At 36.7% G+C, this 16,101-nt stretch overlaps 1 protein-coding gene across 3 annotated transcripts; it reads right to left on the bottom strand.

Annotated features, from left to right (window-relative positions):
• Positions 1-89: 89 nt before the first annotated feature.
• Positions 90-15,755, bottom strand: rfx1b (regulatory factor X, 1b (influences HLA class II expression)). Of its 3 annotated transcripts, none has more exons than XM_051118129.1 (18): positions 15,601-15,755; positions 12,113-12,474; positions 9,464-9,561; positions 8,861-8,932; positions 8,698-8,765; positions 8,252-8,603; positions 7,154-7,335; positions 6,459-6,578; positions 6,262-6,383; positions 6,058-6,176; positions 5,875-5,984; positions 5,644-5,795; positions 3,808-3,905; positions 3,575-3,724; positions 3,294-3,502; positions 2,952-3,105; positions 1,398-1,443; positions 90-1,287 (listed from the first exon to the last, which is right to left on the bottom strand). In XM_051118129.1, exons 2-18 carry the CDS (start codon positions 12,450-12,452, stop codon positions 1,142-1,144), a joined length of 2,538 nt encoding a protein of 845 aa, XP_050974086.1. In that variant the 5' UTR covers positions 12,453-12,474; positions 15,601-15,755; the 3' UTR covers positions 90-1,141. The 3 variants fall into 3 exon arrangements, with proteins under 3 accessions (XP_050974086.1, XP_050974094.1, XP_050974102.1); XM_051118137.1 differs by having other exon boundaries at positions 8,861-8,929; XM_051118145.1 differs by lacking the exons at positions 12,113-12,474; positions 15,601-15,755 and adding an exon at positions 10,117-10,202.
• Positions 15,756-16,101: the final 346 nt, after the last annotated feature.

Here is a 16,101-nt window from a genome sequence, read left to right as displayed (position 1 = left end):
TTCAGTGTGTTTGTTAGAAACGAATCATTTATGCTCAGCTACATTTGTGTGCATCCACAATGAATGATTCTTTTGAAATGAGGAAAAAATGACAGATGACATGAATCTCTTTATGAACACATGATTAAGTTTCATTTAATGCAGTGAAGTCAGCGATTAAATAATATCCAGTGAACTTGATAATTCTGTGAAAATGGTAACATAATTTACACAGTGAATTGATTCAGCTCATGTTTAACAAATGAGGCCTGATTTGCAAAAAATAAAGCATTCTCATGATTGTTTTTAAAATTTATTTATGGATCTTTAGATTGAATAATCCTCTGAAGGCACGTTTGATCCATTAGCATCAGATTTAAATCACAAAGCATCAAAGTTAAACAGCTGATTAAAGCACAACAATTGTATATATATAATTCATTATTATTAAAAAAAAAAAAGAAAATGTCAAAAGCATGGAAGGACATGTGGTGTTACAGCTGTGAAAGGCAAAATCTGCTGCTGTGGTTTTCAGTGACACCTTAAATGACCAGACTCATGAATATTTATGAGAAACAGGTCTAGGTAACATATGATTGGCTTTGGCAAAGAATGAGTTCTATGGCAGCATGGAGCAGGTGGATGTTTACCAAAACAGGACTCTTAAAGGGACAGTTCACTTTTATCTTCATTTATTCACCCGCCTGTCATTATAAAACTATTGAACACACTTTTTCTGGAGACAGATGACTTTGGAATTACTTGAGGGTGAATGCTTTCACTTTTGGTGTACTGTTCCTTTAAGACTCGAGACACATGACACACATGGCAGCTCTGAGAAAGGGAAGGCAATGAAAATGTGTGCGCGTATGTGTGTGTGCTTAATTAAGGCATATGAATGTCACCGTTCTCTAGAAAAGCTTCATTAGATCATACAGCAGCTCTGAGGGCCGATTCACCTCAGGAAACTCAAATGATCACTCAGTGTCTCTGTGTTTACAGAAAGTGATCTGAAACTGAACATCCTCTAATAATTAGCAAAACTGAAGATTGTATTTTGATCCAAAACTGGCTCTCTGCAAAACGAGTTCAGCATATACAGTCCTTGTTTCCACAGACTGAGAATGTCAGTGTGAATGTACTGCAGTCTAAACTGATGAAGTTAGTTTGGTGTGTTGCTGTTGTTGTTGAAGAGCTCTGTTCTGGCGAGTTTGGTGGGCGGCTCCAGTGACTCCTCCCCCACAACCACAGGAACGGCCATGTCCTGATCCTCATCGGTCTCATCGTCTTCCTCCTCATCCTCCTCATCTACACACATTCACACACCATGATGAATGACATTTCCTGATGCTACAGTGTTTGGATGTATTTTTGTTCTGATTTATCAGACAGGTGTCTGTGTGCTTTTATGTACCTACCTTTATCAGGATCCATTGACCTTTGACTTCTGTTCAGACAGGCAAACTGAAACAACAAACACAAAGTTAAATCACTGCATGAATGTTCGAATTTGTGTGTGTAGGGCTGTCACTAATTATGATTTTGGTAATTGGTCGATTATTCTGATGATTAATCGAGTAATCGCATAATTATAACAAATTATGTGTTAATAAAAATAGACCTAAGCATTAGTTCAAATAAAGTATCAAAAGCAAGTAATCATATGGTTTTATTGAACAAAACTGTTAAAATGCATAATATATTATAAATAATAGCGCAAATGTACATTATGCATTAGAACAAATGCCTGCAGATGGTGCCAATGGCCTGACAATTGTTTTTACACTAGTGCATGATCTGTATAGTTCTATGTTTGTGTAGAGTTGTGTAACTCACTGGGATGACGTTTATAATAGCTACTGTATAGAGTTACATAGAGTTTGTGTAGAGTTGTGTAACACTGGGATGGAGTTTATATAGAGTTGTATAACCACTGGGATGAAGTTTATTTAATTACTGTATAGAGTTATATAGAGTTTGTGTAGAGTTGGGTAACACTGGGATGGAGTTTATTTAGTTACTGTATAGAGTTATATAGAGCTTGTGCAGAGTTGTGTAACACTGGGATGGAGTTTATATAGAGTTGTGTAACTCACTGGGATGAAGTTTATTTAGTTACTGTACAGAGTTATATAGAGTTTGTGTAGAGTTGTGTAACTTACTGGGATGGAGTTTATTTAGTTACTGTATAGAGTTACATAGATTTTGTGTACAGTTGTGTAACTCACTGGGATGGAGTTTATAGAGTTTGTGTAGAGTTGTGTATCACACTGGAAGGGAGTTTATATAATTTCTGTATAAAGTTACATAGAGTTTGTGTAGAGTTGTGTAACTCACTGAGATGTAGTTTATATTGAGTTTGTGTAAAGTTGGGTGACTCACTGGGATGGAGTTTATAATAGTTACTGTAAAGAGTTACATAGAGTTTGTGTAGAGTTGTGTAACACTTGGATGGAGTTTATATAGTTACTGTATAGAGCTATATAGAGTTTGTGTAGAGCTAGGTAACTCACTGGGATGGAGTTTATATTGAGTTTGTGTAAAGTTGGGCAACTCACTGGGATGGAGTTTATAATAGTTACGATATAGAGTTGCATAGAGTTTGTGTAGAGTTGTGTAACACTGGGATGGAGTTTATATAGTTACTGTATAGAGCTATATAGAGTTTGTGCAGAGCTGGGTAACTCACTGGTATGGAGTTTATATAGTTACTGTATAGAGTTACATAGAGTTTGTGTGGAGTTGTATAACTCACTGAGATGGAGTTTATATTGAATTTGTGTAGAGTTGGAAAACGGTCTAATAATGCGTTCCATGGATTCTCGTCCGCAGAATTTGCCACTAACGGTATTTTGCCGGTTACTCAACACGGGCAAAATGCGATCAAGGTTTTTTTTTTTTTTTAAATCGAGTACTTGAATTGAATCAAAGAATCATGACAGGCCTGTGTGTGTGTTTATTTGTATGTGTACCTCTCCCATGACAGAGATGGGCGTCTCTCCTTTGGCCTGTGCGACTCTGTGTTCGATCAGGTAATACATGTACTCGTCATACAGCAGTCTGATCAGATGAAACGAGCCGAAACTGGCAGCACTGCGCAGGGTCAGATCCCTGATTACCACAGAACTACAAAACACACACATACAGTGAGTCAAAAGTGATTTTATACACAGAATTATATTTAAAAATTCATAATGAGTACAACATGTAGCATGTTTAAAATGTTTCTATTGCACTTTGTGCATTGTTTCGCATACTGTTTTTAAATTTAATATGCAGTGTACTCTGGAGAAGAGAGTATCCAGGGCTCTCACCTGTAAAAGCTCCATTTGAGCAGGAAGAGTTTGGCGGCTTTGGGGAAGGCCGGGCTGCCGGTGTATGGTTTCAGGACCTGCGTGACGACCCCGTCCAGCCATGCAGCCCACTGCTCCAGAGAGTTCTGCTGCTGCAGGGTGAGTTTAAAGTCCTGCTCCAGCCGCTGGACAACACCATCTTCACAGCCACACACCCACGAGGCCTGCTCCTAAACTCACACACGCATGTAAATTAAAAACTGAAGAGGATGACAGGACGTGAACAGAGCGAGCCGTGTTACCTGTACATTGCTGAAGTCAACACGGTTGAGGTCGCTGAGCATCTGTGTGATCTGAGCCGTGTTCTGCAAGACGGCGCGGGCCGCCTGGGCCAGATGATTAAGAGAGGTGTACCGCCGCAGAGTCTGAGCGAACGCTCCCGCACACACCACCTACATAACACAACAAACACTGTGTTAGCATAAACATACTGAAGACAGAGGGGAGTCAGAATAGATCTGTGTGTGTTTCAGACCTTGATGCGGACCATCTCCTCTGGGATGTTGATCATGGCATTGGTCAGCCAGTTCTCCAGACTCTTAGCAAAGTTACGGATAGCTTGAGTTAAGGCACCTGCAGAAAGAGAGAGACAGAATCAAAATAGTCAAAATAAAGACAACAAATCTTAATTTCAAATTGCGCATCTAAAAATGTTTTTTTATTTACATTTATGGTCATTTGCTGCAACAAAACTACTTAAATATTAAGAAAGTGTTAAGAATCTTGTACTGTACTGAGTTCTACAGAAGTGCATAGAGTTGAAATTTTGAAAGTTGAAAGAGTTGAAAGAGTTTACACTATCTTTGTATGGCTGCATAGAGTTAAGCAACTGTTACTTTTTCGGAATTGTGCACTTCACCAACTCACAAGTTTACAGGTTTATATCAAGCTGTATAGAGAGTGCAAAACTGTATATAGTTGTGTAGCTCATGGTTGTGCTTGTATAAATGCGTTGCTTTTGTAACTCAGTGGGAATAAACTTAATATAGAATTTGTATAGAGTTTGTACAGTGTTGTGTAACTCAATGGGGATATTTTTGGGGATATACTTGATGTAGAGTTTGTATAGAGGTACAACTCTACATAAACTCTTTCCACAATGAGTAACTGGGGTGATGTTTATTTATAGTCTGTACAGAGTTTGTGTATGATTGTGAAATTCTCTGGGAAGGAATTTATATAAAGTTTGTATAGAGCTGTGTAAAATTGTATAATTCATGTATAGAGCTGTGTAAAATTGTACAATTCATAAACTGTGGAAGTTTATAAAGAGTTTGTATTACATTGTGTAGGACTGTGTACCTCACTGAGGATGGTGATTATATATAATTTGTACAGAGTTATGAAAAGGTCTGTAACCAATCAAAATGTTTAAATAGTTTGTGTAGAGTAGTGTAACGTGCTGTGGATGGATATTATGTATAGTTTGCATAGAGTAATGTAGAGTTTAACTAACTGGAATGTAGAGTTCGTAATTCACTGCAGATAGTGATTATAGGCAGTTTGCATTGAATTATGTAGTGTTTTATAACTAACTGAAATGGAGTTTATATAGAGTTTGTAGTTGTGTAACTTGTGGGATGCTGTTTACATGGAGTTGTGAGAATTTGTGCAAGCGTTTATAGGATTGTATTTTATAGAACTGTGTAACTGTGGATGAAGTTGATAGAGTTTGTATAGAGTTGTAACACAAGGGAATGGAGTGCATACAGAGTTTGTGTAGTGTTGTAACTTATTGAGGATATTGTTTATATAAAGTTTGTATGTAGAATTTTGCAGTTAATTAAGTTTGTATAGTGTTGTATAACAGAGTGGTGAAGAGTTGTAACTGGAATGGAGTTTATATAGTTACTGTATAGAGTTACATAGAGTTTGTGTAGAGTTGAGTTACTGATACAGAGTTTATATAGAGTTTGTGTAGAGTTGGGTAACTCACTGGGATGGAGTTTATATAATTTCTGCATAGAGTTATATAGAGCTTGTGTAGAGTTGTGTAACTCACTGGGATGGGGTTTATATTGAGTTTGTGTAGAGTTGTGTACCTCACTGGGATGGAGTTTATATAGTTACTGCATAGAGATATATAGTTTGTGTAGAGTTGAGTAACTCACTGGGATGAAGTTTATATAGTTACGTATAGTGTTAGTATAGAGTTTGTGTAGAGTTGTTGAATTTACTAGAATGGAGTTTATATAGTTACCTTATAGAGTTTATGTAGAGTTTGAGCAGAGTTGTGTAGCTCACTGGGATGGTGTTTATATAGCTACTATATAGAGTTTACATAGAGTTTGTGTAGAGTTGTGTAACTCACTGGGGATAGGTCTCAGGACATCGGGGATAAGGATCTCCACTAGGCTTTGGTAGAGTAGGTTGTCGCATTCGCGGGTCCAGTGGAGGACAGGCTCATATTTACACAACAGAACCAGAACTGACTTGGGCAGACGCTTCTCTGAGTCGTCATGACTGTAGAGACAGAGACATCGGTGAGACACATCATAACATCACAACACTTGTGACTCTACGTAAAGTCAATGTGTCTCACAGGTCGAGTGCATCAGTGTCACTGCTTTGTCCTTCACTGAACCTCCAGAAACTCTTCCAAAGCGTCTCCACGAGAGGGAACTGCAGGTTCACCATCACGTCCAGAATCGCCTGCAAACAAACACACACACATTATTCACCAAAACACTAAAATAACCACACATCTGACATGTAGCACACTCACCTCACAGTGCTCTCTGTAGATAAGCTGATATGTGTGTACATGTTGAGGAAGGAGTCCATCCGGCTCAGGTTTACCCTCATCTTTGAGGTCAGGGAACTCCGGCAGACTGCGAGACGCATCTGAGATGCACACATTCAAAATGTTCATGTAGAATAAGGTTACATATCCAAAAGAGAGAGCTGCCTATGTTTGTGTTTGCCTTACCCAAAAACTGCTGATACTGGTGAACCTGGGCACTGATGTCGGATAGCCCCGCCCCTTGTTGATGCCCCGCCCCCAGGCCCATTCCATTGGTCAGTCCCTCCACCTTCTGCACAGGCTTTATCCTTTAAGAAGAGATGAGGGCTGTCAATCAAACTAACAACAGCAAGTGATCATCAAAACACAAACTGAAAACACACCTTTGTTTCTGTGAGTACGGCTGTTGTCTCATGGCCAGGTGTTGCTGGTCCTCCACCAGTCTGTGCAGGGGAGAGTTGCTCTTGATTCGTAGGCCATAGTAATGGTACTTAGAGTTCCCTCTAAAACACACAAATACACACACAGGTGTTTTAATATTAGCCTGTTCTACCCAGTGTTCATTTAGTATTCTATTTAGTTTTTGTTAATATTTTGAATTAGATTATATATTTTATATTTTCACTTACATTTTAGTTGCTTTTAGTAATTTTATTTTGTGTTTTTGTCATTTTTATTCATTTTTTTGTTTGTTTGTTTTATATATGTCTATATGGTTTTTACTTTTTTTTTTTCATTTATTAATTTTAGATATTTTAGGACTTCAAAAATAAATTCACGAAAACAATAAGTTTAAGTTTTTTATATATATTTTATTTTATTTCAGGTAGCGTTTAAGCAAAAATAAATAAATCGCAAAAATAATTCGTTTAGTTTCAATTTAATCTATTCAAGAGGACATTTAAGGTTTAATGCACATATAATGTTTCATGTGAAGCAAATTCTGGACCAATGAGATTTCACTGTGGGTGGAGCTACCCAGTATAATGAATATACAAACAAAGCAAAATGTTTAATATTGCCTGTCATGGTTTGAAGCCTTATTTTGTCACACCTGGTCTGGACAATGTGATTGTACCTGGTGCCGAGACGTCTGGTCCTGAGGCCCATGAACACGGAACGGATGAGTTTACCGAAGGAGGCGGCGTTCACAGGTTCTAGCTTGGTCTGCTGGCAATGCAGGAGATAATGACAGTAGAGAGTACAGCGAGGAAGACTTACACCTTCAGCCGTCTCATAGTTATCCATCAGCCACTGCACCTGAACACAGACAACAGACAGCAGGTGTTAATTATCTGACTCACACAATCAAGAACTCCTATTTTTACCTGTTTTATTGGTGATACTATTATATATAGATATAGTAGTATTTATTAATATTTTTATTAGCCTTTTTTAAAAATATATTTTCAGTTTTCATTTTAATTTTAGTTTATTTGCTTTTTTAAAAAAAATTAAAATATTATAAAATATTTTATTATTATTATTATTATTTTATTAAGCTCACTGATGCTCCAGAAAGAAAACACAATGCATTAAGTGCCGGGGGGTAAAAACTTTTTGAATTTGAAGATGAGGGTAATTTAACTTATTTTGTCTTCTGGGAAACATGTAAGTATCTTCTGTAGCTTCTGATGGGCAGTAATAAATGAAAAAATATGATATTTAGGCCAAGTTTTTACTGTTTTACTGCTTGAGACAAACAAGGGAGTCATGAAAAATTATCACTAAAGAAAAAGAAAACAGCTGTGGATCATTCAGGTAACACCACAGTATTAAGAATCAAGCGCAAGTAAACTTTTAAACAGGGCCATTTTTATAGTTCAACTATTATTTTCTCTTGTGGACGACATGTAAACATCTTTTAAGTGAAATACCTTATTCACTTCAGTACCAAATAAAAAATAACATGCATTTTGGCAAAATATTTAACATTTAGCAGATTCTGCAAGGTGTATGTAAACTTTTGACCTCAACCGTAATGTATATTTATAGTTAGCTTTATTTGAATTTCAGGCATGGCAAGGCAATTAAAATATTTTTATTTTATTTGATTTTATTTCAATTACTAAAATTGGTTTTAGTTAAGAACAACAACACTGGGTGAAAATCTCTATGGGTGAAAATCTGAGGCATCATTCAAGTTCGTACCACCAGCAAAAACAAATCCACTCACAGTAGCAGGCGACGCCCTTGTGTTGTGTGAGAAATTCTGGTTCCCCCCACCGGCTCCACCAAGCATGTAACCGCCCTGAATCACATAACTCCCCGCCCCTCCGCTGGTCACCACGCCCCCGGCCCCACCCACTCCTGACGAAGACCCGCCAGCCACCACGGTGATCCCCGAACTGCCTTCTGGGAACATGGAGACCACCCCTGTGCCCGCCCCGGACGTCACAGCCACAGGCTGACTACTGGCAGGGGACGTGACCAGTGAGCCAGTGGTGGGCGATGTCTCATAGTACGTGACAGAGGGCGTGGCCTGAGAGTAGAGGGAGGGGTCTGTGAACTGGTAACTACTTGAACGACTGAAAACGAGAGAAAGAAGTACAAATATAGAGAAAGGTAAGTAAAGAGAAGCTAAATATACACCACAAGCACTCTGTGTGTGTTGATGCTCACATTGCAGTGTTGTTGTAGTTGGCGTCTCCCTCCACAAACTGGCTTGGGTAAACATGCTGTACAGGGACCTGCACACACAAACAAACAGCAGTTTCACATCAAGTCCACTTAATCAGATATGAGAGTGAACGTCACAAAGCATGTCTAAACAATGCGTTTGTACCTCAGGTGTGATGTGTAGATTACTGACCCCCAGTTGTCCACTCTTGGTTGTGGCCTGAACCACAGACCTCTGCTGGACACAAATCACCACAGTTTAGAAATTCATTTGATCTTGACAGCTATGAGATGTACACTACCAGTCAAAAGATTTTAATGTTAAATAGTAAAATATTTTTACTGTTTGAAATAATCATATTCTATTTGAATATACGTTAAAATGTAATTTATTCCTTAAATTTTCAGCATCATTACTCCATTTAAATTGATTAAAAGTAATGATAAAGACATTTATAATGTTTTTTTGAGCAGCAAATCAGAATATTAGAATGATTTCTTAATGATCATGTGACTGAAGTAATGATGCCTAAAATTCAGCTTTGAAATCACAGAAATATATTACACTTTAAAATATATTCAAATAGAAAACAGTTATTTTAAATAGTAAAAATATTTCAGAATTGTACTACTTTTGCTGTACTTTAGATCAAATAAATGCAGGCTTGGTGAGCAGAAAAGACTTGTTTAAAAACATCACAAATCTTACTGTTCAAAAACTTTTGACTGGTAGTGTATACAACCATATATTTACAGAAGTGTGCGTTACCTGTGCCGTCTGCACCTGCTGCACTACCTGTGTGGGTACACCAGTCTGTCCCGCAGGAGGAGAACTTGATTCAGAGTCATTTGAGTGAAGAGAGCCCTCTACAAACAGACAAACAGACCAAAAACAAGACACATAAACATCAAACTACTCTATAACATGCTCATATTCTCAGACAGGAAGATGGATGCACATAATTGATACATGATTGCTCATAATGTTTTAGGATTCACCTTTGGCTTTAACTATGAAAATATACTGTAACTGTAAGAACTCAAGTGCATGAGCCAAAACAACTGGTTTAGTTTAGAGGAACATTTTGGGTTCAAAAAATGATTAAAAACAAGAATGCAGCAGAAGTGTAGAATGTGGCCACTTTGACTACTGAATCTCCCACTGCAGGTCTTGTGTCTGTGTACAAGAAAGACACACACAATAAGAGGAAGACACACTGAAGAGGAAAACAAAGACAGAAAACAGAAATGAAAAGGAAACACGTGACAAAACCGCTCACAGAAAAGAGGAAATGATGACTGTGCAAAGGGGAAGACACATTTTGCTCAGTACAAGACCAGGAGGAAATCAAAATCAAATAAATACCAAAACAACTAACAAGCAAATGTCAAAACCAGCTCTTAGCAAGAGCTCACACTTACGGTACACCACATCCAGACTGTACAGACAGCTACTGTAGAACATGATCTGAACACAGACACAAATCCAGCCATTTCTCTTTATATCAGGTTAAAACGGGCCGGCCTTGAACAATTAATCTCCACAGATGGGCCGAGAAAGCTCTCGTTCAGGTAAACATGGGTATCAAATTGAGAGAGGAGAAATTAAGCTGTATAAGAAATGATGAGGACATTTAATTTACCTGTGCGCTTTACTTAGATTTTCATTCTGTATTTTCCTGCAACCTACAGTTTATTTCCATACTCAATTAAATTATTCTTTGATATTGCCATCCCTGTGATCAGCTTTAATCTAAAGCCGGTAGTACAGGTGTTTTGCTGTTTTTTTTTTTTTTTTTTGGTTTAATACAACAGCAGATTTATGTGTTTATCTGCTATATTTTTATAAAATGATGTACTTACATAAAAACAGTTCATTTTAATCTATAAGTTTAAATGTATACTTTTTTAATCTGTCAGCATTAATTTTATATAAAAATATATCTAATTTATGTTATGCTGACATTTTAATTTATATGTAATTTAAATAAATATATGTATATTTAATGTTGAGTCAAAAGTTTTTGAACAGTAAGATTTTTAATGTTTTTTAAAGAAGTCTCTTCTGCTCACCAAACCAGCATTTCTTTAATCCAAAATACAGCATAACAGGCGTAATATTGTGAAATATTTTTACTATTTAAAATAACTGCCGTCTATCTAAGTTTATTTTAAAATGTAATTTATTCCTGTGATTTCAAAGCTAAATTTTCAGCATCATTATTGCTTCAGTCTTTAGTGTCACATGATCCTTCAGAAATCATTCTAATATGCTGATTTGCAGTTCAAGAAACATTTTTTATTATTATCAATATTTAAAACCACTGAGTAGAATTTTTATAGGTTTCTTTGATGAATAGAAAGTTCAGAAGATCAGCATTTATCTGAAATAAAAAAACTTTTGTAACATTATAGACATTTATAATGTTACAAAATTTGGGGTCAATATGATTTTAGTAATGTTTTTGAAAGAAGTCTCTTATGCTCACAGAGGCTGCATTTGTTTGATCAAAAATACAGTAAAATTGTGAAATATTACAACAATTTAAAATAACCACTTTCTACAGTAATATATTGTAAAATGTAATTTATTTATTTGATGCAAAGTTGAATTTTCAGCATCATTACTCCTGTCTTCTGTCAGATGATCCTTCAGAAATCATTCTAATATGCTGATTTGTGGCTCAAGAAACATTTCTGATTATTATCAACGTTGAAAACACTATTAGTGCAAACTTGGAAACCATTATACTAGTTTAAAAATAAAAAAAACATTTACTTTAATAACACATTCTTTTTGGAAAAAAGAAAAAGCATTAATTTATTTTTTTTAAAAAACCTTTCAATGCTAGTTTATATATTCACATACGTTTTCTTCTGATATTTATTTAAATATTTTTATTTTTGTACTGTTATTTAAAATCCAGGTTTAAATACGCTATTTTTTTGTGGTTACTCTATGTAGTCCATCAGGACTCACAGTATTGTCCTTCACTCCTGTGTAAACTTTGCGGTATTTAATAAAGCTGCTGCGGTAAGAAGTTCATCCACACACACTGAGGACGCTGAGTAGGCAGTGCTGTCATAACGGCTGCCAATTAGAGCGTTGCAATGTTCAGTCATCAGAAAAAACGTGTGTATGTGTGTGTGAGTGAGTGAGTGTGTTAAATAAAAAGCACAAGCAGAAGGGAATGTGTGTGTCGGGTGGCGATACACACTGCTGCTGTTGCGCGTTTATTTCGAGGTCCTTCTATTCAGGGAGAGACCTAGAAAGTGTCAGGTGTCTGTTAGATCACATTACACACACTTTCATACACGCAATGCTTACAAACCAGTGTTGCCGTAACAGCTCTGCAAATGCAGTCCTAACTAGGAGAAAGTTAAGTCTTCATGTATCTAGTAAAGAGCAAGTGCTCACCGGTGACGGTCACCACTATGTACTGCTGGGTGCTCTGGCCGTTTCCTGCCTGGGAGGCGGAGCTTTGTATCTCTCCTGCCACATACTGCGCTGCCGCCACGGCTCCTTGAGGAGGCGTGGCCAAAACTGCTTTCTTTTGAGTGACGGGGGGCGTGGCCTGCGCTCTTATGATCGAGGCCGTCTGTGCGGGAGCGGATCCCGGCGAGCTCTGGATGTCGGAAAGGAACTGGGATGTGGTGGTGGAAGTGGCTTTTTGCTGGGTCGACGAGGCCGTCGTGACGTTACCCCCTTGCGATTGGGAGGGCGGAAGCTCCTCAGCAGTGTAGCCTGAAGTTGCCATGACGACAACAGCCCAAATCCCTCTGCAAACAGAAATTAAAAGTGCGGATTAAGCACTGCAGGAAGTTGAAAGCAAATAGATTTAGACTTCTCTACTTGTTTTAATGATAGATAAAGATTATCGCACAATTACACTTACATTACATTTTCCATGCACTAGTCGGATTTGAGATTTTGGGCTATTTTGCTTTCATAACATGTCTTTGTTTTAGACTAGAGGAAAGAAAATATTCAAAATACATCTTTAAGTGTTTATTTTATTATACTTTATCCATTTGTGTCTGTAGGTTTCAATTACAACACATATCTTTAAAGAAAAATTAGTTTTTTCTCCACGTCAGCGGAACTTAGACAAATCAAAATTTACAGATTTATTCCTGTCTAAATTCTGAAGGTTTTTACTGAAGGGTTTGTTCATTAAACACTTTATTCCTTAAAAGTTCTACATATTAATTTTTGGCTGTTGATAGGTTTTTCTAAATTAAACAGGGATAAAAAGAGATATTAAAAATTCCTTAGAGTAAAAAGCTTTAACTCTAATACGTCAACAAAATGGTTTGGGTTTTATCCAATGTACTAATTTCTGTTCTGGAAATGTAAGTAAATAATTAGATATTTGCATATTTGAACATAAAATTTGCACCAGAAAACAAATCTTAATTTGATTAGTTAACTGTGAAATTTTACTCTATTCACCTGTATTGTCTTGCCTTAAAAAATTATTGTAAAAAAGCAATAGTGCTTTAAAATAATGACTCACATTTTCATTAAAACATTTTATTAACCAAATTCACTACCATTTTTCTGCTGGTTTAATTGAATAACTAAATAGGCTTATTATTTAAATACAGAATAAGAACATGCATTTAGAAACGTCATTATTATCGCTCAAAACAAAAACAATTTAGCTAAAAAATGTCAAGCATTTTGTCTCACTTATGCACACATTCCAGTAGCTCACTTTGAGGCTGAATGTAAACTTATGTAAAACACATTTTCCCTATCAGGCGCACATAAATCCTTGAGCTGGCTGAACTTGTTTAACAGTACTCTCATTTTTCCCTAAATTAGAGGGAACGGGCGGTATTGCGTGCCCTGTCTTGTGATGACAGTATGTGCTAGCTCATATAAAGTTACTCTGAGAAAGGGAAAAACTCTCAATGAAATTTACTTCTTATCAGAATTATTGTTAAACATCCTTAAACGAACATCCTATAAAAATAAAATTGAAAGCACTTGAAAACACAATACTACTAAAATAAAATACATATTTCAACAATTTACCTGAAGAAGTATTATATATTCATAGCTTATTTTCAATAATGCTGATAAATAACATGCAAAATGTCTCGTTGAACACTGGATGTCATAATGAATCTTGTCTTGTAACTGCATAAATATAACTAAACATTAAGTTGTATAATATTATATTACTTTTCTCTCTATAGTACATATGTAGAGTACATAGTCAATGTTATGACTTTAATACCAAAATAGTATATTCATGCATGATTTTTCCTCAATAGTATACCATCTATTTTAAGTTTATATTCTGTCCACCTTATTTTTCCCGTAAGACTGGCCATGGCTATTTGTACATTTGTTTCCGGTCTCAACCACATCCAGTTATATTTAGCTGTACAAAACAGCTTGTTTTGCTGCTTGATATTGCAAGTTGGTGTGTCTTAACATATTATTTTAATGTATTATCTTAATTATGAACATACTGGTTTGTAGTGCAAACAGTTTAACCTTTCCTCTTCTTGTTATTTCCCTATAGGGTTACTTCTGTGTTGAAGAATAAGGTGGATATAACATTTCTTAAGTATGTTTATTTAAACATTTATGTTTTGCTTATTGCAATACACATACACACATTATTAAAATTCAAATCACTCCATGAAAATAAAACCGAGCGCAACTGAAGGCACAATGCTGCATACTTCAAAACTAAAATAAAATACTTTTTTGCAAAAAATTCACCAGGAGCATCATATATTCATAGATTATTTTCAAATATTCTGCCAAATTTAGGTGTAAAATGTCATAGATGTCACTTGATGTCATAGACCATAACTCTCACTAAACATTATGTTGTGTAATAAAATATTGTAAAGTAAATAGTCAATGATTTCTAAGTTTATATTATACATATATAACATTTCTTATATGTGGACCACAAAACCAGTTGTAAGTAGCAATAGCCAAAAATACACTGCATGGGTCAAAATTATTGATTTTTCTTTAATGCCAAAAATAATTGTGATATTATGTAAAGATCATGTTCCATGAACATATCTTGTAAAGTTCCTACCATAAATATATCAGAAGTTAATTTTTGATTAGTAATATGCATTGCTAAGAACTTCATTCGGACAACTTTAAAGGTGATTTCCTCAATATTTAGATTTTTTTGCAGCTAAATATTGTCCTATCCTAACAAACCATACATCAATTGAAAGCTTATTTATTCAGCTATGGAACAGTTTTGTGGTTCAGGGTCACATATATATGTGTGTTTTAATATTTATGTTTTGTTTATTGCTGGCAGAGAACGAAGTATGTACAACTACAGAACATGTGTCATTCACGCCCTTTTAACTTCCCAGACCACGCCCCTTTTCAGAACACGCCCCCTCCCTCCACTCCCTCCGCACTGGAGCTGATCTGGCACACATATGGCTGTTCGACGACTCCCTTTATAAAGTTTTTAACCCCCTGGAAATGCAATACCCGGGAGTTTGAGGCACCGCAAAGCCTGCATTCCATCGCCACTGGCGTTAAACAAACTCCAGCAAACCGGACGACCGAAAAAAGATCCCAGTCAAATCTCGTTTGACTGTCAAAAGTCGCTCTTTGACATTTGATCCCAAACTACTCGTCCGTTTCAGTCACCAAGTCAGTTAAACACACTCCTGACGTCATGCTCACCATAACACCACAAACAAACAACAACAAGTAAAAGTCACACACTCTCACGTTACAACACCCGCCATTTTGTAGTGCTCGGGCACATTTGACATCGTCATAACAACCGAGGCGCGGGGTCGAGTTAAAGCGCGATAACTGAGGAAATCGTGTCTAGCACACTTCAGCACTTGCAGCAGAAAACAAGAGCAGGATGCGTGAAATAAAGTTGTTGCTTTCACCTTTCGCTTCTCGCCGGATGATCTTAGTTTGGCGCGGAGTTTTATTTTCTTAATGGTTCAAATTGTTGTTGTTGATTCTCGTTGCTGGGTTCTTGTCGCCACGACTACCGTGACTATGGCGCCTCGTCCTCACCGGGGCAACTGTTGCTACCCACCCGTCTAAGCACCGCCCTCTTGCTTAGCAGCGATTGGCTGCGTGTCACCAAGGAAAACCGTCTTCTCTAATCATTACTGGACAACGCGGGTGTCTATAACAATCTTACGCTGTCATTCGCTGACAGCTGCTGTCAGTCGAGTTACACTATTACGCAAGAAGTACACGCCCCCTTTACGCTCATTCATTGGACCGCATTTCTGTCAATCAAACGTCACGTTCAACTCCTCTGACTCAGTTTCGACGTCAATTAAAGAGAAAAGAAACAGTAAACGTTAATAACTCGTTTATTATTTATATATATATATAATGAAATAAATGTATCAAAATGGTGTTTTATTTTGAAC

This window comes from Labeo rohita, chromosome 1 (genome assembly GCF_022985175.1).
Source record: "Labeo rohita strain BAU-BD-2019 chromosome 1, IGBB_LRoh.1.0, whole genome shotgun sequence".
Classification (NCBI taxonomy): domain Eukaryota; kingdom Metazoa; phylum Chordata; class Actinopteri; order Cypriniformes; family Cyprinidae; genus Labeo; species Labeo rohita.
The sequence above is the reverse complement of the archived record's forward strand: the minus strand, read 5'-3'. Positions and strand labels throughout refer to the sequence as shown.